The sequence below is a fragment of the Propithecus coquereli genome, unplaced genomic scaffold (assembly GCF_000956105.1).
Source record: "Propithecus coquereli isolate 6110/MARCELLA unplaced genomic scaffold, Pcoq_1.0 Scaffold77, whole genome shotgun sequence".
NCBI lineage: Eukaryota > Metazoa > Chordata > Mammalia > Primates > Indriidae > Propithecus > Propithecus coquereli.
Window position 1 is genome coordinate 5,868,455 of NW_012153840.1, and position 24,027 is coordinate 5,892,481.

Below are 24,027 nucleotides of genomic sequence, written 5' to 3' on the forward strand. Positions count from 1 at the left end.
AATATGATTGAAACATATGCAAAGATAACTACCACTTCCCTGATCCATAAGAGCTTACCTGGACTACCTGTGTCTGCCATTTTGCACAAGCTGAGTTCATAAATGCCAGTGACTCGATTGCTATTTGAAGAGAAGAAAACAATTACTTAATCTCTCTCTTACAGCCCCCAAACAGGAAACTCTCAATTCTCCCTACTTAAAATACTGTCTCTTCCATAGTGAATGCAACCCACTCTCAAATATAATTACAGGCATTTCTTATTATTAATAGTTACTGTCTTTTCCTATTTTGAACTTAAGTTATATATCTTTTGCTAGAAGAAGCCTACTTTCATCTCAATCTATTAAACACTGCTATTTCAATAGGATGAATAAAATAGAATGATAAACTAGAAAAGTTATAATTCAGATGGGAAAGAAAACTAAAAATTTGTCTTTTCTTTTTCTTTAGTTTTTTATAAACACTAGCCACAGAGAAAACATGTCTTTTCTTACCATAAGACAGCAGAGATGAGGGAAAAAAAAATCTGACTAGAATGAAATGAAAAACAATACATTCTGGGGATTGTGAGTAGGAAGGGGTACTGAACCTTCTACTTTATTAGCAATATTTATTTTATTTTTTAGGCTCGGTGGTGATATACAGGTATTCACTGTATTATTCTTAATATATTTTTGTATATCTTTTTTTTTTTATCACAGGCTTGTTCTCTGATACTTTTGTATATCTTAAATATGCATAATACATTTTAAAAATAATGGTAATCTGTTAGAAATAATAATGACATTTAAAAGAACATTTAGTCCTTGCGAAATTGTTTTAGAAGTAGTCACAATGTAATATTCCTTCCTTCACTAACTTATTCCTCTATCAACATTTTATTAAATGCCTACACGCAAATCACTGCACTCCAAGTAACAGTTAGCAAAATGGTTTATAAATGGTAAACTAACTGTGAAATGGTGAGCCGGGCATAACTAAGGACTGCTGATTCCGTTGTACTGGGCAAACAAACTGGAAACTAATTTGTCTGAAAAACTTACGAGTCTGGTGACTTTGAGTAGCCACTGCCAAAGAGGCTGCGCAGAGAGCGTGGCGGTGTGATCTTGGCATCCCGGGAGTAGAAGACCATGCACACATCCTTGGTGATGACAGCTGGCTGGATGCAATGATCCAGCTGAAAGCAGACAGGGGTGAGCGCTGATTAAATGCAGGCAGAGTACCTGTGACTGGATGTGCGTGTTAGGAAAGCTAGACCTAGATGCGGGGACTGGAAGATTTCAGCTTTACCAATTATTTCAGCAGCAACTCAACATATGAAACATTAGGTGGCATTCCTTATAGATGGATGCATTTATTTTTCTCTGAGGCAAAGGCTATTATTACCCCTGTTTAATAGATGAGGAAACTGAAACACAGAGAACTTGCCCAAGGACATATCGGAAGTAAGTAGCAGCACAGGGATTTGAACTCAGATAGGCTGGTTCTAGGGTCTACCGTCAACCACCACCAGGCTCTGTCCCGAACTATAAAAACGAGACGTGAAGTTTTCTTAAAAATCATACATTTTTTGAGGCTGAGGCAGGGGGATCACTTGAGGCCAGGAGTTTGAGACCAGCCTGAGCAAGAGCAAGACCCCGTCTCTACCAGAAATAGAAAAAATTAGCCAGACATGGTGGTGCATACCTGTCATCCCAGCTACTTGGGAGGCTGAGGCAGGAGGATCACTTGAGCCCAGGAGTCTGAGGTCGCTGTGAGCTAGGCTGATGCCACAGCACTCTAGCCCAGGCAACAGAGCAAGACTCTCTCAAAAAAAAAAACATCATACATTCTTCAAAGAATGGTGGTTAGGCTAGTAAATCTGAAGCTATAGTAAAAGTCAGGTGACTTTTTGACTAAACAGAGCCCAGGAACAGAACCTCATATAATCAGAAGAGTCAGCAAAGTACAGTAAAATAAATATCTTAAGGGTGTGTTGGAAAAAAAGAAGACAAAGCAAGTCAAATCTTCACCGAGCATTTCCTGCTATAACTTGCCCACTGCTCAGGGCTGGCTGTTTGCGACAACTGGAGTTCTGAGTCTCCTTACCTCTAGGTAGGCTGACAAGGTCATGTAGATCTTTTCTCCATAGGGTGTCACTCGGTTCAGAAGAAGGGAGTTATGTAGAGAGCTGTCCCATACGGCCTCAAAGCGGTAGAAGGTCCTAAGGTCAGAAAGACAAGAGGGAGTCAGCCAAAAGCAGCTGAAGTTACCTTAGTCCAAGTACTGTCACTGTCAGTAATCCTAAAAAATACTACCTCAACCACCCAACACTTTCAATTCATCAAAATCTAACAGGGGGACCCTTATCTCCTAGGAGGAAATGGTAGGTCCCATCTTCTTGCCCCCATCCATCAATAAGGAGTACTTAGTTATGCAAACTGTTTTTTTTTTTTGATAAGCATGACTCTGCCTATAAACATAAACATAGTGAAGTCATTCAAGTAAGATGAAAAGGATAAGTGAGTAGGGACAGAAACTGAAAGAAGACAGACAGCCTAGGTAAGCTATCCTGTCAGTTAATGATAGCAGGAAGCAAATACTCAGTAATTTCTAAGTTTTGGTCTTCATATCACAAGAGAGAGTAAACATCATACAATCCAGTGCTGCTGAGCCTCAGAAATGTCACAAACATATCTGGGAGGATTAATGGTGGAAATAGGTAGAAAAACTGAAATATAGAAAGACTTGCTCTTTTTTTTTTTTTGAGACAGAGTCTCACTCTGTTGCCTGGGCTAAAGTGCCATGGCATCAGCCCAGCTCACAGCAACCTCAAACTCCTGGGCTCAAGCTACTCTCTTACCTCAGGCCCCTGAGCAGCTGGGACTTACAGGTGCTCACCACCATGCCTGGCTAAGTTTTTCTGTTTTTAGTAGAGATGGGGTCTTGCTGTTGCTCAGGTTGGTCTCGAACTCCTGAGCTCAAGCAATCCTCCCACCTCAGCCTCCCAGAATGCTAGGATTACAGGCATGAGCCACCACACTTGGCCTTTTTAAATTTTTTGTAGAGATGGGGTCTTGCTATTGCTGAGGCTGGTCTCAAATCCCTGGGCTCAAGTCATCCTCCTACCTCAGCCTCCCAAAGTGCTAGGATAATAGGCATGAGCCACTGAGCCTGGCCAGAGAGCCTTGTTTTAAATAAAAGAACAAGAGCTATTCTTAGCTGATACTTAGTGAAAGAAAATGATTTCTTAACACCAGAGCCAACCAACTATCATTTGTTAGTGTTCAAAAAAAAAAAATTTTGAAAAATCAATCTTAAATTTAAACAACAACTAGAAACTTAATTGATACCCACAAACTGTTTTTTTTTTTTTTTTTTGGACAGAGTCTCACTCTGTTGCCCAGGCTAGAGTGCCATGGCATCAGCCTAGCTCACAGCAACCTCAAATTCCTGGGCTCAGGCAGTCCTTCTGCCTCAGCCTCCCGAGGAGCTGGGATTACAGGCATGTACCACCATGCCTGGCTAATTTTTTCTACATATTTTTAGTTGTTCAGCTTATTTCTTTCTATTTTTTTAGTAGAGACAGCATCTCACTCTTGCTCAGGCTGGTCTCGAACTCCTGAGCTCAAACGATCCACCAGCCTCAGCCTCCCAGAGTGCTAAGATTACAGGCGTGAGCCACCGCACCCAGCCTGGTTTGTTGTTTTAATATCACCTTTTTTTCCTACTGGTAAAATACCATAAGCTCTAACTAATTAAACCTTCCCGTTCAGCAAGTCTCATAGGAAATGTTGCACTTAGTTCTACAGCAGTGTTGCGGATCAACTCCAAACTCTACCCCACGCTTCCCTACTCAGACCCCATGAACAAGCGCAGCGTAGATGCCTCCTCTGGATTTCCTATGACAAATACTGGGCAGATCCCCTCTCTAAACACATTCCCACGTTTCTTCCTCCAGAAACCATCAACAGAGAAAACAATACGTTTCTGAAAGTGAACTCCACGATCACGCCTCATCTTCCAGGTGCCACTGTGTGAGATCTGATCATTTCACGTCGTAGCTGCTTATAGAGCTAAGTCTTCATCAAATACTTGGTAGTCTGTCAAGTGTCTAATTTTTGAGGTATTGAGTATGGGTCAAGAAAATTCTCTACAAAGACATTGAAGGAACATAGAGACAACTAACAAGACAAAGACAAAGCCACCAAATGACCCAAGCAACAACGGAAATGATGGCCTTTTCCTTTCTTTGGCTCTGAGGCTCTATAGACACAGCAGAAAACCCTTCGTGCATCCACAAAGCTCTGTTTAGAGCAAATCTTTATTTTCATTTGGTTTAAGGCAAATGCTAATACCAGGTCACAATATCCACTACTTTAGAAGAAACCACTTGAAAACTCTACCCTCCTGAGAGCTGCTCTTCTACTGTGTACCCGTTTTTGTCAAAGTACCTAGAACGATATATACAGGTGTATCCCGGGCAGGGGCTGGATACACCTGTGCTAAAGTGAAATAACCAACCTGCTTCTGAGAGTGAGGGTATTTATGACTTTGGCTGTATTTTACAGAAATTTCTATTACTGCTGCCTGTAATTCATGATTCATTAAGTTCCAAACTGTAACTTAGCTACTACTAAGGTTTCATGATTGATTCTTTCAACTGAGATGAATATTTTGAACTTGTCTAAGAAAGACTTCTCATATTTCTGTTTTCAAGTTAAGTTTTCACTTAACCTAAAGAGAAAATGTCACTGCAGAAACCTGGCTAACATAAACGAAATTTTGACCCTACTGAAATCTTCCGGTATTGATTACGGGGGAAAAAAACTTTCTTCTTTTTGTTTTGCTTTGCAGTTGCTGCAACACATTTTGTTGGTATAAGCCCCAAAGGTGGCAATTCTGGAGAGGCAGTTGTAACAAATACAACCTAGACTGGTGAAAAATGTCAATTCAATCGAGCTGGCTGCCAGGGTAATTTAGGATTAGAAACAGGGCTGAGTTCTGAGACATGGTTTCCTGCATGGCTCCTAAGGTGATTAGAAAAGAATTCCAAATCATTTTCTTGAGATTTCTAAATGAAAGCAGCATCAGAAGAGATGCAGGTTTCAAGGTGACTGCTTTGAAGGATATATTCTTTCAAATTTATTAATTATGAACAATTTAAAAACCAACTTCTTACATTATGGTCATACCTAATGGACCTTCTTGAATTCATTAGGAGAAACCTCTGAAATGTGAACTCAATGGAGTCCAGATTAAGAGATAAACTCACTATACCTATAATGCCAGCCAAATATATATGTGTGTGTGTGTGTGTGTGTGTGTGTGTGTGTGTGTGCGTATTTTAACATCTAAGGTTGTATCGTCATGTATCATTTCTTTCAGTTTTCTTCCCTAAATGAGATGAAGAGAGAGACAGGAAAAAACTTCCTTCGCTATTAAACCAGGATTTTTTTCTATTTCCACTTATTTTTCTATTCCCAATAAATAAATAGGTAAGATAAGCAACCCTGACAAGAGAAAAAAAAATGTTTAAAAAAAATACAAAATATTTCTCACAGACTTGGCTACCCAAATAGCCAAACTGGTCTCTACTACTATAAAGGACAAAACACAGAAAATGAATGGTTTTACAAGGCTGCAACAACTAGGTTTTAACAGAGTAACAAACCATTCAAGCTTCTGACAGAGAGAAGACAACAAAGCCTGAGATTCTATATGAAATGAAGGAGAAACATTCTACTCTGTAATGTATTAGAGGAAAACTTGTAGAGGCATAAGAATAAAATGGATGTTCAGTAAATAGAATGAGCAAATAATTTAGAACTCCAAAGATCTTTTTTTTTTTTTTTTTTGAGACAGGGTCTCACTCTGTTGTCCAAGCTGGAGTGCAGTGGCATCATCATAGCTCACTGCAGCTTCGAACACCTGGGTCAAGCTCACTTCAGCCTCCCAAGTAGCAGGGACTCTAGGCGTGCACCACTATGCCCAGCTAATTTTTAATTTTTTGTAGAAATGGGGGTCTTCCTGTGTTGCCCAGGCTGGTCTTGAACTCCTGGCCTCAAACAATCCTCCCACCTTGGCCTTCCAAAGTGCCTAAAAATCATTTAAGAAGCTATATGCAAAACTGTACACACATCAGAAAAACCTACAGCAAAAAGGAGACGTGTCTTAGGGTACAGAATAAGGTCTTGCTCTATCCTAGGTACAGCTTAGGTTTACACAGAGGGGACAAAACCACTAAATAGCAATCAAAGCAACATAAGACATAAAGCATTCTGATAAACTAGAATCTTTATGTGCAAAAAAGCAAACCGAAAATACCTAGGAATATCCTTATCAAGAAAGAGCCTGTAAAAACATAGAAAAGGCTTTTGTTAGTGCAGCAAACAAAAAACAAAAGAAAGTGAGAGAAAGAAGAGGAAAAATATATATATATAAGACAAATTTGCTGATAAGCAAAGTGAATTCAAGTAGACAGGTAATTAACAAACTGAGAACCCAACGGGACACAATTTGACAGAGGGTTTACAGTGACATGGGTCCGTGTCCTGAGACTTCCAATAAGAAAACACTGGACATAGACGGGAAGGTGGAGACCACCACCATCGATATTCCTTTCCGTGGTGACTTAGTACTGGGAATGGTAGGAAGTTGCTGTGGAGAGTTAAGGGACAACCAAGTCAATCTGTTAACATACATGTAGGACTGGAAAGAAAAGAAATAATGGTCCTTCAATTCTATTCTACTACCAATGTATTAGAAAAGCCCTCTAAGATACATACATAATACACCCAAATTGGAGTTCTGTAAGTTCAATTTTAAACTTTAAAACTTAGCCAAACAGAACAAAAGCTCTCTTAACCAAACTCAATTTAGCAATTTACCAGATTAGCCTTTGCTCTCCATATCCTCAAAATATAAAGACAGATTCCTACTTCTTAAACATTCTAGAGAGATGGCTTGTAAACCCAGACAATTCGCTCCGAAGAGTTGAGTTATGTGCTTATCAAGTGTCAGTAGTATCTGGTCCCAAACCTGTTTATGCCAGTTGTATTTATTACTATAATTATCTAATTTACTTAAATATAAAGCAAAGAAATGAAATATGAAAACAAAAAGAATTCTTGTTTTTGTAAAAACTTTGTCGAATGTTTTCAAAAGATTTGATAATGGTGAGTTGTTCAAAAACAGCTGTTAAATTAAGTTTGGGTGAGATAAATGTAAAGGAAAGAGGAAAATAATAAAATGTTTAAATGATAAAATGTTAATAAATGATAAAAAGTTAAAATGATTTTGGAATTAAGATTTTCTTCATAGGTTTCTAGTTCTTGCTTCACCAAATTGAAAATCAGAGATGAATTATGGGTGGGGTTTTGCAAGAAAAACAATCAGAATTCCAATAAATGATCTTATAACTAAACAAATTAATGTACACTTGTAGTTTAAATTAAAACAAAATGTTTAAGGTATATATCTTATTCTTCTTGACCTCAGCCAACTTTTTTGATTAACTAACTTTAAGCTTCTATTACACGAGATAAGCTGCTTCTGATAAAGTCAAATTCATTTCCTACAGCACCTAACCCACCGCTGGCATAAAGCAAAGGACTGTCCTAGGTAACTCTAGTGCAGGCAAACTTTCCCCTACCAGCACTTCAAGCAAACACCATCTTTCTCTGTGTATTTGCTTGGTACCCTAAGGAAATTTAATATATATTTTTCATAGTTACAAAGAAAATGTGGTGGTAAATGCCAGCTGAATACTGGCCATAAATGTTTGGCAGAAGAGAGAATACTATGTGGAGTTACTGCTGACTCCAGAAAAATGGTATTGTCTATGATTTTGCCCAGAGACAGTTAAAGCACCCCTCTTTTCTCTGCCACTCCGCCTCCCCAGACATACACACCCGCTCACACTCCTTCCCTTTCTCTCCACAGCCCCTGCAAGCAAAGAGAAGTATGTTCCTTTTTTCTCTTTCCTATGTAAAATTTAATACATGAAAACAACAGAAAAAAATTAATCCTGGCCCAAGCTCTTTATTTTGTTTCTGCCTATTGTCTTTTTCTTCCTGTCCCTCTTCCCACCATAGATGTGAGCAGAAGGAAGCACGGGAAGCACTGTAATGCAAAGCAGTGTATTCAGCCCACACCAGAACAGGCAGCTGCTCCTGTTACTCAGCCCTATGATAAAGAGATGGAGTCTCCCAAACAACGACAGAACTCCTTTCCTGGGAGAGGTAAGAGGACCCCAGCTGGTTTAGCTGCAGTCTGACACGGGAAAGCACAATGGCTATAGACTTCACGCATTGTATGTCATCACCTGATTATAAAAGGGAATTTTAAGATAAATGAATTTAAAATAAAAATAAAATCTGTTATTTACAAAAGCCAATCTGGGCCATAAGAGTTTATATTAATTTATCAACTTTATGCATAAATGAAAGTGAAAAGCAAATACTAAGAATAATTGAGCCTATACTAGTAGTGGCAAAGACAAAACATGAGGCTTCATTATACCTTGGAGGGCATGTTTCCATGATACTTAGGAGGGAGAAACCTTTCTCCACAGCAACCATTTCACAGGGAAACACTTAGTCTTAGCAATAATTAATTTGTATTTTTAAACCCTTGAATAGCATGTTGTGTTTTGGGGTTTTTTTTTCCTGATTTTTCTTTATCGGTATGTTATATCTACCCAAACTCCATATGGGATAGATCATTTCCATTGCCCAAGGGTAACTGATCACATATAGATATCTCCGATTCTTTCTTTCTTTTTGCAGAGCAGGGTAGATAGAAAAAGAAATAGGGATTTTTGAAGTGAGGGGGAATTAGTCCTTTGTCTGAACCAGGAGTCATTAACACATCAGGAGTCTAATAGTGAACAAATCAACCCACACAGGGGCTGACACATCATATTTCTTAGGGTGCCCCACCTGCTGGAGTTGTGGGAAGACTTCAGGTACTTGGCAGAAATAATATTTAAGGAGAGGATGGCGTCAACTGCAGCCTCGTCCACCTCTGGCTTATTCCTAATCCGGCCTAAAAGAAAGGATAAAGAAACCAGAATATAAGCACATTAAAAACAAAACAAATTCATTAAGGCAAAAAGAGACTTTCAGATCTTTGTGTAACTTCAGGTGCTGGAAAGGTCACTTGGTTCCCTATGGGGTCCTCCATTCTTCCCCATGGTCTGTCTCCCCTTTACTTCCCACATTTAGTCAACCTTATTGATGCTTTGTTCAAAGAGTTTTTCATATTCATCCCAACTTTATTTTCCAATATCACTACCCTGCTCACGAAGGCCACCTTCCTCTCCAATCTGGAACCCACAACAGCCATTTAACTGGTCTTCCTGCTGCTCACATCTCCCCTGTTCCAATCTATCTTACACTCACCTATTATAAACTCTTTAAGCCACTGACTTTATTACACTGCTTTCCTGCTCAAAATCCCAACTTTGTTTTCAAATTGACACTAGGGGATACAGCATCGCATAGAGGTTAGGAGCTCAGTCTCCAGAGCCAGACTGCACGGGTTCCAACTCTTACTAGCTGTGAGGCTCTGCACATAATGCTCAACCCCTCTGAGCCTCAGTTCCCTCATCTGTGGAATGAGAAAAATAATTCCTCCCTTATATATAATTGTTATGAGGATTAAATAAGTTGGTCTTTTTAGAGCAGTCAGAAAAGCACCTGGCACATGGTACACACTACAGAAGAGTTTGTTAAATAAAATAAACAAATAGATTTTGTTTTTAACCACTGCCTCCACATTCTCCCTCACTCATTCTGGTCAGAAAGCATCTTTTCTGTTTTGTATATCGGTGTTCTACATAAAAAGGAATTTTGAGAAAGCTTGAAAACCACTGCCCCAGAGAGGAGAGAGTAAAATCTCCCTTCTAAGGGTTCTTTTTTTTTTTCCATTTTTTAAATTCTTTCAGAAAATTTTTTCTTATTTAAATTTATTTCTTCTTTAGCAGTTGACTGGCAAGTTGGAACCTTCTGAGGGTTTCTTTTTTTTTTTTTTCCTTTTATTTCAGCATATTATGGGGGTACAGATGTTTAGGTTACGTATGTTGCCCTTGGTGCCCCCCGCCCAAGTCCGAGGTTCAAATATGTCCATCCTTCGGGTGGTGCGCATCGCACTCCTTGTGGTTTCTTAATCTGGTCCACATGAGACACAAAGGGTCTGTGGATAGAATTCAGGCAAGCTGTGAACTTATATGGGAAAAAATTACACCTTTATTTTCACAAACCTGTAACAGAAAATTCATATTTCTTTCAATTATGAAGGAAGGAATAAACCACAGGAGAATCAGCAGTACCTGTGACTCTGTCCCCAGTAGAAATCACAGATGTTTTCATATCACACTAACATAAAATATCTTTTTCATTCATTACCACTTTGAAATTATGGTAATTAGACTCGCTGCTATATCTTGCTATTTAATGCATCATAAAGAAAAGCTTGTATTACAGATTTGTTTAATATTTTGACAACTGTATTTCAATATTGTTAGTTTCCTTTGTAATCCTAAGTATTTTATTTTCTACATTTGAAAACCTAATTCTAAGGCTTCACCATTGCCAAAGAGATCCATGGCAACAAAAGGTCTCAAACCCCTGCCTTAGACTACTGCTACGCTCACGCCCAAAATGCCTTTGTTTAATTTCTCCACTCTAGCCATGGGTTTCTAGCTCTTGCATATTAGACATATTCTTAACTCTTACTGGAAATGTTTATGTCTGCAAAACAAACAAACAAAACCCCTCTAATTTCTCTTGAATCCATTCAGTCTTCCTGCATTGCTTTTGTTGTTAACTCTCTTAGCACAGGTCTTTTGCCCGTTTTCATTTTGGTACTTATTCATCAAACCATTTTACACATATGTACATTGACTCTCCAACTAAACCACAAGCTCACAATGAGCAGAGGCTTCTTTTATGCCCTCTCACAGCCTCCAACACAGAATCATGGCGGTGGTAATTGAGTAAAATAGTGGTTTTACTAATGATGGAGCTGAGAAACAAGAGTACGCAGAGTTAAACTCAAGGCCTCCACGTTCTCCAGTCTATATTCTCCAATACAATCTTCCACACATTCATTGTGTTGCAAACAGGGAAAAATAGTATCTCTAAAAATCCCAGCTCCGTGCTCAGCGGATGGAACATACTCACCTACCACCAGTTCTCGAACATCTTTCCAGTGGAGCTCACTCCCCTTCTCATGGATAATGGTCACAGTGATCCTTCGCTGGATGCCCTAGGTAATGGAGCAGGGTTGCAGTTTAGTTGGGGCGATCTATTGTTTCCTCATGTTTGCTGTTTTCTGGGTTGTATGGTATGGGGATGAGCAGGAAGGAGAGATATGGAAAAAGAGGGGACATGCTGTCCACACTGTTACTCAAAATAAAGGGAAATGGGTCAGGGGCTGAGGAACAGCCAGGTTCTGATATGGTTTTAAGAACATGTGGCTGAGGCAGGAGGATCACTTGAGCTTAGGAGTTCGAGGTTACAGTGAGCTGTGATCGTGCCACTGTACTCCAGCCTGGGCAACAAAGCAAGACCCTTTCTCAAAAAAAAAAAAAAAAAAGAACAGATGCCCAGATTATATGTTCCAGTGTATGGGACCCCCAGCTCCTATGCCCATCTGGGTCATAAGCATTTTTGAGCAATGACTAAATCTACTCTAAATTTACCAAAGGGGAACCTACATTCCATAATCAGATTTTTAGTCCATTGAAACCTCCATCCTCTACCCCCATTAAGAAATTTTGGCTGTGAAAGCACAGAGCTCCCAAACATCATGAAATGAAAACTGTAAAAAATGACATGGGAGTGGCTGGGCACGGTGGCTCACGCCTGTAATCCTAGCACTCTGAGAGGCCGAGGCAGGAGGATCATTTGAGCTCAGGAGTTCAAGACCAGCCTGAGCAAGAGCGAGACCCAGTCTCTACTATAAATAGAAAGAAATTAGCCAAACAACTAAAAATAGAAAAAATTAGCCAGGCATGGTGGCACATGCCTGTAGTCCCAGCTACTTGGGAGGCTGAGGCAGAAGGATTGCTTGAGCCCAGGAGTTTGAGGTTGCTGTGAGCTAGGCTGACACCACAGCACTCTAGCCCAGGCAACCAAGTGAGACTCCGTCTCAAAAAAAAAAAAAAAAAAAAAAATGACATGGGAGCTGCATAATGAATATAATAAACTCTTTTTCAAAATAGCTATTCTAAAATACATGTATACATAAAAGCAAGGGTAGACATAAGCCAAGGTTTGAGGAAGAAGCATTAAAAAATAAATACACAAATAAATAAATATACAAAAAAAGAAAAAAAAAGGACAGCACAGTAAGACTATCTCCCCACCACCTCAAAACAGTAGGGAAAAGCAGAGAAAATGAAAGTTATGTTTCTTATTCTAAACTCTTTGTGGTGTTCTGTTCTAGGTCTATTTTCCTTCTCATTAGTACCTGGTGAAGCAAAAATGTCCCCTGGCAGGGCAAGCCTGCTGTATGGTCAACCACCACTGGGATATACCTATAAAAACAGAAATGCAAAAGAAAGAAGTAAGTGCTACTTCATCTGCAAGGTCTTCCCTGGTTGCTGTAGCCCCTGGTGGGCCTTGTTTTTCTAAACTCTGATACCACGTGTTTCTTACCCTTTTTGGCATTTAGTTATTCAGTCATTTGCATTTATTAATCCTTTCCCCATATCTATGTCTCATCATCCTTACTAGACTGAAGTACTCAAAGGACAGTAACATCTTTTGGTTTCATCCTAGTCCCTTGCATAACAAGTATTCAATAAATAAAATACAAGTGCAAAGGTAATTGATAGGAAATAAGAAACAGATAATTTCAGATTCTAGATAGTTTTTTTAACACTCAGAAAGCAATTAATTCAGTAGAAATCATCATTGTAACTACATCTCCCCCATAATACGAGTTAGAGTCACATTACAGATCTATCTGTGGAAAGTCAAATTCCTCAAAACAATGTTACTACTGACAACTACATGTAGTATCCACAGAGACATACTTAACACAGGGACCTACACATAGTAGCAACTTAATAAATGTTTCATGGTGATGACCACGATGGTGGTTCTCAGCATTATACACAGAGGAACATTAGGATAACATTTACCTCCTACCTCTTACATTAATTGATAGACCCCATTGCCTCTGTTTTAGGAATAAGATCTCTTTTGTGTTTTTCCAAAAGCATTTTAGAGACAACCATAAACAATAATTACATTCATTACTTTCTCTAAAATAGCTCATGAAAAGGTAAACTGATGTTGATCATTTTGATCTAGGACAGTGGTTCTCTATCGGTGGTGATTTTGCCCCCTGGGGGACATTTGGCAGTGTCTAGACACATTTTTGGTTGTCACAACTAGAGGGGAGGTGCTACTGGCATCTTGTGGATAGAGGGCAGGGATGCTACAAAATAGCCTACAATACATGGGACAGGCCCCCACAACAAATACCTGGCCCAAAACAGTGCTGAGATTGAGAAACCCTGGTCTAGGGAAACATTTTGCCCCTAATCCCTTCACTGAGATTAGTCATAGAAGTCTTGATCACATTCTGTGCAATATGTTCTCTTGGTTTTGCTACTGATGAAACCCACTCTGTAGGTGGTCTTCCCTCATAACAAAGTGACAGTCTCCATGGTCCTGCTGTTGCTAACAACAAGGCAAATTATTATACTGAATAGTCAGTTCTCTGACAAACATCTGATTCAAAGAAAAATACCAAGACTACTAAAATTCAATTCAAAACTGGAATTTGATAGTGACAAGATTCATGAACCCAAATATAAGAGAGAATTAAAATTACATTTCCTAATTTTGAAACACTTTGCCTTATTTAAAAATTGAGAAAGTCGGACTTACTCTCCTGTAGGCTCCAGCTCACTGATCTCAAACCAAACCAGGAGGTCATACTTGCTCATGCTCTGGCCAAGGCTGGTTTTGCTCATGGTGTTTAACTTGGTGGCTGGAACTTTTAAAAGTTTTTAGAAAATGTCAAAATCTGGTTTAAGTCTATTTAGCAAAAGTATAAGCTTCCCTAATGTCAGTCTTCAAGGACACACTTGGGAAAGGCAGCAAGAATCATGAGATAGATTTCATTGGAGAAGACCAGAGAAACTTCAACATCAACTATATTAGTACGGCTAAATTCAGAAAACAAGGAAAATGGAGAGTCAATGTCTTCTTCTCTCTCAACAAACTATCTCCGAAGATGAGCAAATAGATATTGTGCAGAATAAATGTGCTCACAAAATCATTTTTAAAAACCTTTCCTCTCAGCCGGGTGCAATGGCTCATGCCTGTAATACTAGCACTCACTCTCAGAGGCCGAGGCGGGAGGAACACTTGAGGTCAAGAGTTCGAGACCAGCCTCAGCAAGAGCAAGACACCGTCTCGACTCAAAAATAGAAAAAATTAGCCAGGCATGGTGGCACATGCCTGTAGTCCCAGCTACTAAGGAGGCTGAGGCAGGAAGATTGCTTCAGCCCAGGAGTTGGAGGTTGCTGTGAGCTAGGCGGATGTGACGGCACTCTAGCCCGGGCAACAGAGTGAGACTCTGTCTCAAAAAGAAAAACACAAAACAAAAACAAAAACAGGGCCGGCCCGGTGGCTGACACCTATAATCCTAGCACTCTGGGAGGCCGAGGCGGGTGGATCGCTCAAGGTCAGGAGTTCGAGACCAGCCTGAGCAAGAGTGAGATCCCTAAAAAACAGAAAGAAATGATTTGGACAGCTAAAAATAAATATATATATATAAAAAAATTAGCCGGGCATGGTGGTGCATGCCTGTAGTCCCAGCTACTTGGGAGGCTGAGGCAGAAGGATCGCTTGAGCTCAGGAGTCTGAGGTTGCTGTGAGCTAGGCTGATGCCACGGCACTCTAGCCTGGGAAACAGAGCAAGACTCTGTCTCAAAAAAAACAAAACAAAACAAAACAAAAACAAAAATCATTACCTATAGAATCTCACATTTTGTGGCTGGCGGGCAGAGCGTCATAATTAAGTGGAGAGACAGTGCTTGGAAAGCCTTGCACATCCCAGGGGCTCCCTCAAAGCTGGTGTGGCGGAATAAGCCCCACCCTCTGTCCCAGTGGTTCTCAAACCTCCCTGTACATAAGCATCACGCAGGGATCTTAAAGATGGCAAATCCCAGGCCACATCCTAGATCAATTAAATCACAATCTCTAGGGGTAAAACAGTCCTTCCTCCCAAAGTTGCCCAGGTGATTCCAATGTGCAGACAAATTTGGGAACCACTGGTCTAACTCGTAAATACAAGATTCTGAAAACGATCTTACGTTACATATTTTCTTCAGATTTAAATTCCATATTCATTTTTTTTTTTTTTTGAGTCAGGGTCTCGCTCTGTGACCCAGACTTGAGTGCAGTAGTTTTACCATAGCTCACAGCAACCTCAAACTGCTGGGCTCAAGTGATCTTCCTACCTCCGCCTCTTGAGTGGCTGGGACTACAGGCACCGCCACCAACCTGGCTAATTTTTCTATTTTTTGTAGAGACGGGGTCTCACTCTTGCTCAGGCTGGCCTCGAATTCCTGGTCTCAAGCAGTCCTCCAGCCTTGGCCTCCCAAAGTGCTAGGATTACAGGCCTAAATTCCACATTCTTAACTGATGCCATACAACTTTAGTTAAATTGCTTACCCTCTGTGAATCTGTCTCCTCATTTACAAAATGTGGATCATGATATTTAGCCTGCTATCTTGAAAAGGTATGAAGATCCACTAACATACTGTATATAAAGGGGCTTTAGGAATCATACAGCACTATCCAAATGTGTAGCCTATCAGCAGTACTCATCCCAGCTGAATTTCATGAGTTGGTGATGCTAGTCAGGAAGAAAATAGGGTTACTGATCCGGCAGTCAGTCATCCAAGGACTAGAAAGCAAAACCACAAGTATTTAAACAAAACCAACTACTAGTAAAAATATTCAAAATTAAAAACACTATTGCAAAGAATCCAAACAAACAAATGTAAGGAATCCCTCATCCCCACAGTGATGTGAGAGAGGCACAAGAAGAGAAGGTGCTTCCTAAAATCTCTCTGAAGGAAATGTGACATGATCTTGTCAACATGCTGAAATCTACTGTCAGATCAAGTAGCAAACAGAAACATCGGTGTTTCATACACAGAAAGCCAGGCTTCAGGACAAGCCAAGGTTGGTTCTACATCTAAGGCAGAGCTAATTTAGCTACTAACCATCTCGTTTGGGTACCCTCTCGCTCTTGCAGCTGGGAACTGGCAGAAAGAGAAAAGGCGGCAATGGGTCAGCCTCATCCTGGAAGGTGGCAATAGCGGAGGATGCAAGCACACTGGCGTGCTCTGAAACTGTGTTCAACACATGCACATTCACATAGCCAGATGCGAGAAACCGAATCAGCTCAATCTTTCTTTCATGGTCTGAAGGCAGATGGAGATGAGGAGTACAGAGGGTGGAGAGTGAGTACAGGGTGGGGTGGGAATTTGGCAAGTGGGCAATGAGGAAAAAGGATGAAAATAAACAAAAATCAAAACAAGATAATTGAACATGCAGAATAAATTTAATATGCAAAGAAATGCCCAGTCACCTGACAGTGATGGGGAGTTACACAGAAAGCAGAGAGATTTAGGAACAGGGAGATTATCAAAATCTGCAATAAGAAGACCAGAGAAGGGGCAGAGATAGAACCCTATCTTTTCTTACTTCTTATTTTAAACCAGGAATAAAGTTTTCTAGTTCCTGCTAGATATATACAAGAGCAGATGAAACACATAAGGATACATAGAAGAGGGGTAGAAACTCAAATACAACTTTTATCTGAAAAGTCATTCAGAATAAGTGGTGTATTCACACAGAGAATGTCATGCAAGGAATGGAGCTAGGGCTCACCTGGCTTGGACAGTGGCATGGGTGGAGGGAAGTATCGTCGAGATTGCTGAGGTGGGCTGTAAAGAAAGGAAGACAAACATCTTCAAGACTAAAGAGTCAGATGTTGATATTAACGGCATGTTTGAATTCCCTTGAAGGAAACAGATCTTTTGCATTTTCAACTCTGGTATAATTCCAGATAATAGAGATAATCCTACATCATCAAATAGGCTTTTAAAATATTTTAATAAAAGTCCCCCTGTAAATCTTAGCTAATAAACAAAATGAGAAAATTCTTCTGTTACCACTGACACTGCTACCATCAAACAGTACCCGTCTCTGCTTTACTCATCAGTTTTGATGAGCACACTGACAGCTTCCACTTCATACGTTGTGGGTCATTAGGACAATTCTACACAATCTGCATGTTATATGCCTACTACCTCAACTTTCTATCCTATTCAGCCTGTTCCTTCAAAAGGATGGTATGCAAGGTCACCAAAATTCAATTGCTGTATCTAAAATTAGTGATTAGATGGTTAGAAAAAGGTGAAGTTTCTAAAGAGGAGACATAGGGTAATATATAAAACTGTTATTTAGTTATCTTAATCCTTCATTTTTATATATAGATGTATATTTTTTTACATCTTTACTATGAGAACCTATATTTTCTTCCTTTTTTTATTTTTAATTTTTATTTTATATATTTGTTTTTACGTCTTTATAGTTACCTTTTTTGCAGCCTTTATAGTTATCTTAATCCCTCAAAAAATTTCTAGCAACTGAAAAACTAAAAAACAAGTAACAACAAAAATCTTTGTTCATCTGGTCCAAACCTGCCAAGCTCCTGTCCGTGCAGGTGAAGCGGGTGCTGCTGATAGTGCCCAAAGACCTCAAACACAATAGGCTTGGTCCTGATGTAATCCACAAAGGATTCCGTGATCTCCACTGCAATCTGACAAGCAAGATCAGGAAAGATTTATTTTATAACAAAAAACACGTTTTTGCTTCGGTCAGAACTTTAGTCCTGTTGAGTGTCCAGTATGTGTGGAGTATTTTATTATGCAGGACTCCTGCACCAAAAGCCAGGGCTCCCCTCACATTTGCATTCTAAAGTAACTGTATCAAGCTTCAGGCATTCAAGACCCTCCACAATTTGACCCAACTAACCTCGGTCCCTGCTGCCCTTCATAAACTCAATCAAATTTGTCTACTGCTCCTTTCCCTTGCTCTCTCCTCTGCTGTGACAAGCACTGGCCCAGGCTGCAGCCCTGCCTGGAAGGCCCTTCCATATGCCATGCACCTAAGTCATTCCTGTACTTCAAGGCCCAGCTCAAATAGTAACAACAATAAGAAAAACATGTACAGACTGTGGACTATGTGCCAGGCACAATGCCAAGTCGACACACCTCTTCTTGCTCCTTCAAAAGGCTCCCCACACCTTTCTCCACCTAACCATCACCCCCAACAAAAAAGGTGACTTAAAATACCTTCCTATTAGTATAATAACTTTCTCTTTCTCCACTTGCACTACATTTATTGAATACTTTCCTCATGTCTCTCTATCTTGTACAACTGTCATCCATATACCCATTTTATTTCCCCTATCATAATTCTAAGCTCCTGGGGGCATCTGCAATTCATCTGCATTCTGCAGGTGTGTCAGGAACAGTCTTTGTGCTGAGCAGCTGATCAGTATGTATCAGATATATGCATGCTCACATTTACACAAACATAAAAAAGGAAACAGTGTATTTTGTGCTTGCTTGTTCCATCTTTGGAGTTGTCCTTTCCTCTCTTACTCTGTACAGTAGACATGGCTAGCAAGAGAATGAGACAGTTTCATGCAGTAGTGAAGATCTTGGATGCTAGAGCCATACTTTTCTGGGTTCAAATCCCATCTCTGCCTCTTCCTAGCTTTGTAACCTTGGAACTTTAACCTCTCTGTGCCTCAGTTATCTCAGATGTAACATAGGGATTATTATAATCTATGGTGTAAAGGGGAAGATTGAATGACACAAAAAACACTCAGAACAGTGACTGACACAAAATAAATTCTCATAAATGTCAGCTATTAAAAAAATAATAGAAAAATAAATGTTAGCTAATGTGATGAGGATGAGGAATTTTAAATACAGTTTAAGTGAAATTTCATATATAAGAGATGGAAGGTCTGTTTTCTTACTCCAAGTATGAAGACAGTTGTAAGGGGCATTAATGGGTTAATTACAGTCTCAGCTGCAAGGAAAACAGACTCTAAATCTTAATTTATCTACAGAAGGTATTTAATACCTTCTATATTATTCACAACTGAACAATATAAATATCTTAGGGTTTAAAAAGGACAATGCATTCACTTTAACAAAGCCCTTACTAAACGTGCTTATTTTTCTAGGACAGAAACACCAAAACAACTCAGTACATTCAAACTGATGGAAGATTTTACTGGCAGACACCACATACCACTCACTGGGCCCATTGTGAATCAGACAGGGAGGCTGCAGCTCAGGCCACTGAGCATGACCTCACCACTCAGGCCACTCCCTCCATTGTCTACTCCCTCCTTGAAGCTGCCCCTGCACAGCAAGCAGCTCATCCCTCCTTCCTCCACTGAGAGAGCCAAGGTACCACAAACCCATGACGTGTTTGGCAACAATGTCTACGTCACTTACATTCTGCACATGATAAAAGCCCAGGGGACTTCCTCTGCCATTGTTTTTGAGGGGTTCAGTGGAGAATGCTTCATCGTGGCGATGCAAAAAACTTAATAAAAAAATAAGACATGAATACTACATTAAATGGTTTCATTAGAATCTGTTTTAAGAGCCCAACTTGGGTCCTATAAAAAGAAGCATCCTACTTAATTAGATTCTTTAACTGAGCTAAGTTATTTACATTTTCTTACCAAAAACATTTTCCATATCACATAGATAGCATTTTAGATTTTATTTGAAAAATGGAGCCAGGTGTGCTACACCTGTAATCCTAGCACTTTGCGAGGCCAAGGCAGGAGGATTGCTTGAGGCCAGGAGTTCGAGACCAACCTGAGCAAGAGCAAGATCCCATCTCTACAAAAAATAGAAAAATTAGCTGGGCACAGTGGCACACACCTGTAGTCCCAGCTACTTGGGAGGCTGAGGCAGGAGGATCGCTTGAGCCCAGGGGCTTGAGGTTGCAGTGAGCTATGATGATACCACTGTACTCTAGCCCAGGCAATAGAGTGAGACCCTAATTCAAAAAAAGAAAAAAATTACTGAAAAATTAACTGACCCTGATTACTTAGCTAAATGAATGTATATGCAAGAGAATGAAGACCTGAATTCAATGAACTCCTATTGTTTTGTAGAAGTTTTTTACCGAAAATAAAAATACTAAAATCATTTTGTACAGAAAAAATTCGGTATACTCAAGTTTCTACAAGATAGTACTAAAGCCTGTGAGTGGCGTACTCACCTAAGAGTCTAATACCCAGCTAAAGGTGGATTCAAATGTCACCTCTTCCAGGAAGTCTTCCCTTACTTATCCAGATAGTTTCATATTCCCACAGCAGTAGGGACCTATTTTTCCACAATAGCAATGATTTCACTGTTTGTAATAATGTATTTACATGCCTGTCTCCCCAACAGACAGTAAGTGCTTTCCCACAAGGCTCAACACACAGCAGACACTCCGGAAATATTTGTTAAACTAATGGCCTATGTTAATTTATTCTCACAAATGGTAAGATTTTATTGTTCTCTCTTTCTCCCTATCATTAGTCTTAAATAAAAAGAACTGGAGAATTAAAGAATATCTAACACAAAGATTTAGTGCCGGATAGAAATATACACTAGATGGATATACTGCCTGCAAGAAAAAAGGGAAAAAGAGAAAACTCTTTGAATAGGTGGGAGAGAAACCAGCAGGATGAACTCCTTGTCTTCCAAATTAGTTCACTGACTCTGAAAACGGTAGTGTACTTTTTTTTTCTTTTTTAGCTCAAGTGTTGTGAGTAAGCAGTAGTGTACTTTTGCCAAGTGCTCCAAATCACTGACACCATATATTGCTGGCACTACAGCATTCTCATTATATGTATCTTTTTCTATTTTCTTTCTTCCCATTTCTGCTCATGTCTTTCCTTTTCCTTCTCTTCTTACTTTTCCCCCCCATTTTTTTCTTCTCCTGACCATATACTGTACCTACACCCCATGGTTGACTTCTGATCTACACTCTTCCAATACTTTGCCATTGTAGAAGGTACATATATCCCAAGTTCCCCTGGTGACAGATGAACTCATTCACATTGCTCTATAGCTGCATCTTCCCTATACAGGCCAGATGAGAGTTTATAAAAATCCAGTCCAACATTAGTCAACATGCCCTTTCTCCAGAGCTAACACTAGGTGGAGATGCTGCTCTCTTTTAAGGAGATTTTAGGACAAAGGTCAACATACTATTACTGTCATTTCAGACATCAGTTAACCAAATAGGTAGTTTCTATAAAATATATCAGTTGCTTTTCACTATTAGAATAATAGTGAAAGTTCCAAAAAAATGTTTTCCAGCCAATTCAATCCTCCTCTAAATTTGAAGCTGTTAGTGAAAACATTAAATAGGTGAAATCAGTACTGGATGGGTAATATTTCAATAATTATGAGTTACACCAAGTCATATTAGTGGCTTCCTATGTAGTGATCATATTAATTCAAGATTTGGCTAAATCTATTTAAAAGAAATGCTTTATAAACACATTAGGACCTGTACAAACACCAAGGCACATATAAAGGGGAAAGGGAGGGTAGAGCTCTAAAGCAGCCTCTTGGTGGTACCAATGGCAAACTGTGGCTTGTTTTTTTTTTTTTGAGACAGGGTCTTGCTCTTTTGTCTGGGCTGGAGTGCATGGAGTGCAGTGGTGTCATCATAGCTCAGGGCAACCTTCAACTCCGGGGCTCAAGTGATCCTCCTGGCTCAGCCTCCCAAGTAGCTGGGACTACAGACACATGCCACCCTGTTTGGCTAATTTTTGTATTTTTTGGTAGAGATGGGGTCTCGCTATGTTGCTCAAGCTGGTCTCAAACTCCTGGCCTCAGTGATCCTCTCACCTTGGCCTCCCAAAGTGCTACGATTATAGACATAAGCCACCATGCTTGGCCTAAATTCTAGGCTTTAGGTATGGTGTGGGTCAGACTTCACTCTTTTGGGTACTGAAAAGACATATTGATGTTTAGAGGTATTAAAACTTAAAATCCACAAAAAAGGATTGTTTTAGGGAAGTATGGAAACGAAAGCACCTAAAATATAGGTCTCAAGAGGGTCACAGGAAAGGACAAGCTCTAAGTGGATGAGAATTGAAAGCTGTCGCACCTTCTCTATATACTAGCTTTTTACAGCTGATATAGAATTTATTTTTCTTTATCTTACTTAGATTTTCCTTTTCCCAAGTATTAAATTTGCATAATTGGTGGGTAGATAATTCATTGCTTCTATACTTTTTAACTAATAAAACATTTCAGCATGAAGAGCATTAAAAAGACTAATAAATAGGCTTATCTGGATCAGCCCCTATATTCCTGGCAGAGGGGGACAATCCCCAACAGAACCCTCTAGCAGGATGCATGGCACACTCCTCCCCACAAGGAACCAACCCTCTTTTATTCCAATGTAGGTTTCTGGTTCTCACTCCCATCTTGAGTGATGAAAGCATTTTCCTTCATTGACTGGTAGTCTTTTGCTAATATCTCACATATGTAAAGCACTCTACAGTGCCTAAAAGACATGATCTCAGAAGGCAGCTAGCAAGGTAGGCAGAGCAAAGGGGCAGCTTACTTGAACTGACAGAAGATATCTGCATACTCTGGGAGGATTCCACTGGCCTGCAACACTGTTACCCGGAAAGTGAAGGCACTGCCCAGTTTCAGGTGGTTGCCAATCTCTTCAGAAAACCCTTCCATTACCATCTTACCATCCAGCAAAGTGCTTGACTTCAAATCTAAAGAGGGTCAAATGAATACACATATGGTTGAAATGATGCAAAGAGGAGGGAGTCGGGCATTCTTTCCATTCCTAGTTGATGAAGTGACTATGTCCCTTGATCATGGTCAGTATGTTCCCCTCTTTGAAAATTTCCCCAAACAGTAAACTCTGTCTACTTACCCAAGTCATTCATTCGATTGATTTCTTCTGGAGGAGTGATGACCTCAGTACTCTGACCCTGGCCTTCCACAATCCTCAGCTCCTCCAAGGACAGACCAGCACGAGTCATTGCAACAGAAGAAAAGTCACTCTGAAAACAAGGCAGGGGTAGGTATATGGTAAAGTAGTATAAAAACATATTTTCCCCCCGTTTCCTTACTTCTGTTTATTTGCTCAACAAATAATAGTGACTAGAAAATTATATGGATTGAAAGCTGTCTGAGAAAAGCCAATACAATGAAAGGTACACGCTGAGTCTTTACCTTTAGTAATTGTTAGGCATGTCCCATATTCTAGTGAACAATGTGTGGTCACCAGCATCCTGTATTTTTTAGTTCTAGGTATGGGAATTGGTCTCCAATGCTGAATATTATCCTTAAAAACCCATCTACTTCTTTCTCTTTCCATAAGGTTTTCCTTCTTCCTGAAGGTGTCTCACCTGATTAAAGTACTCGTTATCAAAAGATATTTTAGCTGTTCCTGACTGTCGAATTCCAGAGCCATAATCAGGAGCTTCTTCATCCGCTAAGTAGAAAAAAAGTGAGCATGGGCAGAATGAGACTACATATGGGGAGGAAGAGGAATGACTCTTATCAGATTATAAAACAAACAGGAAAGTCCTTTTACATAAGAAAGAGAGAATGACACTGAAGTAGCAAAATTACACAGGCTGCTTCCCACTCTATTCATGCAGATTTACCAACCTCCTTAGTTCACATGAGACTAGTTAATAAAGAATCAGTTTTATTTTTAAGAAATAATACCTAGAAATACTGACCCCTCCATCTTGGCAAGATTATATTCAATAATACACAACAAATACTTGAAAATATTATATTATACTTGTGGAGACTTCCATAAACTCAACACTGGTGACTGTGTCAAAGGTTTCCATGGGGAAAAGGCTGAAAAGTTGCTAAACAAAGTACAACATTTGAAAATTAAGACAAAAAAATTACAGGAAATGGC

At 39.7% G+C, this 24,027-nt stretch overlaps 1 protein-coding gene across 1 annotated transcript in view; it reads right to left on the reverse strand.

The window, feature by feature from the left end:
• KIF1B (kinesin family member 1B) overlaps positions 1 to 24,027 on the reverse strand; it is a 169,925-nt gene that overhangs the window by 13,116 nt on the left and 132,782 nt on the right. The window contains exons 25-37 of the mRNA XM_012662500.1: positions 23,498 to 23,583; positions 23,020 to 23,149; positions 22,693 to 22,855; positions 19,560 to 19,650; positions 17,724 to 17,842; positions 16,909 to 16,964; positions 13,888 to 13,996; positions 12,458 to 12,524; positions 11,167 to 11,251; positions 8,923 to 9,028; positions 2,090 to 2,204; positions 1,045 to 1,178; positions 59 to 120 (exon numbers count right to left, since the gene is read on the reverse strand). Coding sequence (XP_012517954.1) covers positions 59 to 120; positions 1,045 to 1,178; positions 2,090 to 2,204; positions 8,923 to 9,028; positions 11,167 to 11,251; positions 12,458 to 12,524; positions 13,888 to 13,996; positions 16,909 to 16,964; positions 17,724 to 17,842; positions 19,560 to 19,650; positions 22,693 to 22,855; positions 23,020 to 23,149; positions 23,498 to 23,583 — 1,323 coding nt within the window. The remainder of the gene's footprint in view (positions 1 to 58; positions 121 to 1,044; positions 1,179 to 2,089; positions 2,205 to 8,922; positions 9,029 to 11,166; positions 11,252 to 12,457; positions 12,525 to 13,887; positions 13,997 to 16,908; positions 16,965 to 17,723; positions 17,843 to 19,559; positions 19,651 to 22,692; positions 22,856 to 23,019; positions 23,150 to 23,497; positions 23,584 to 24,027) is intronic.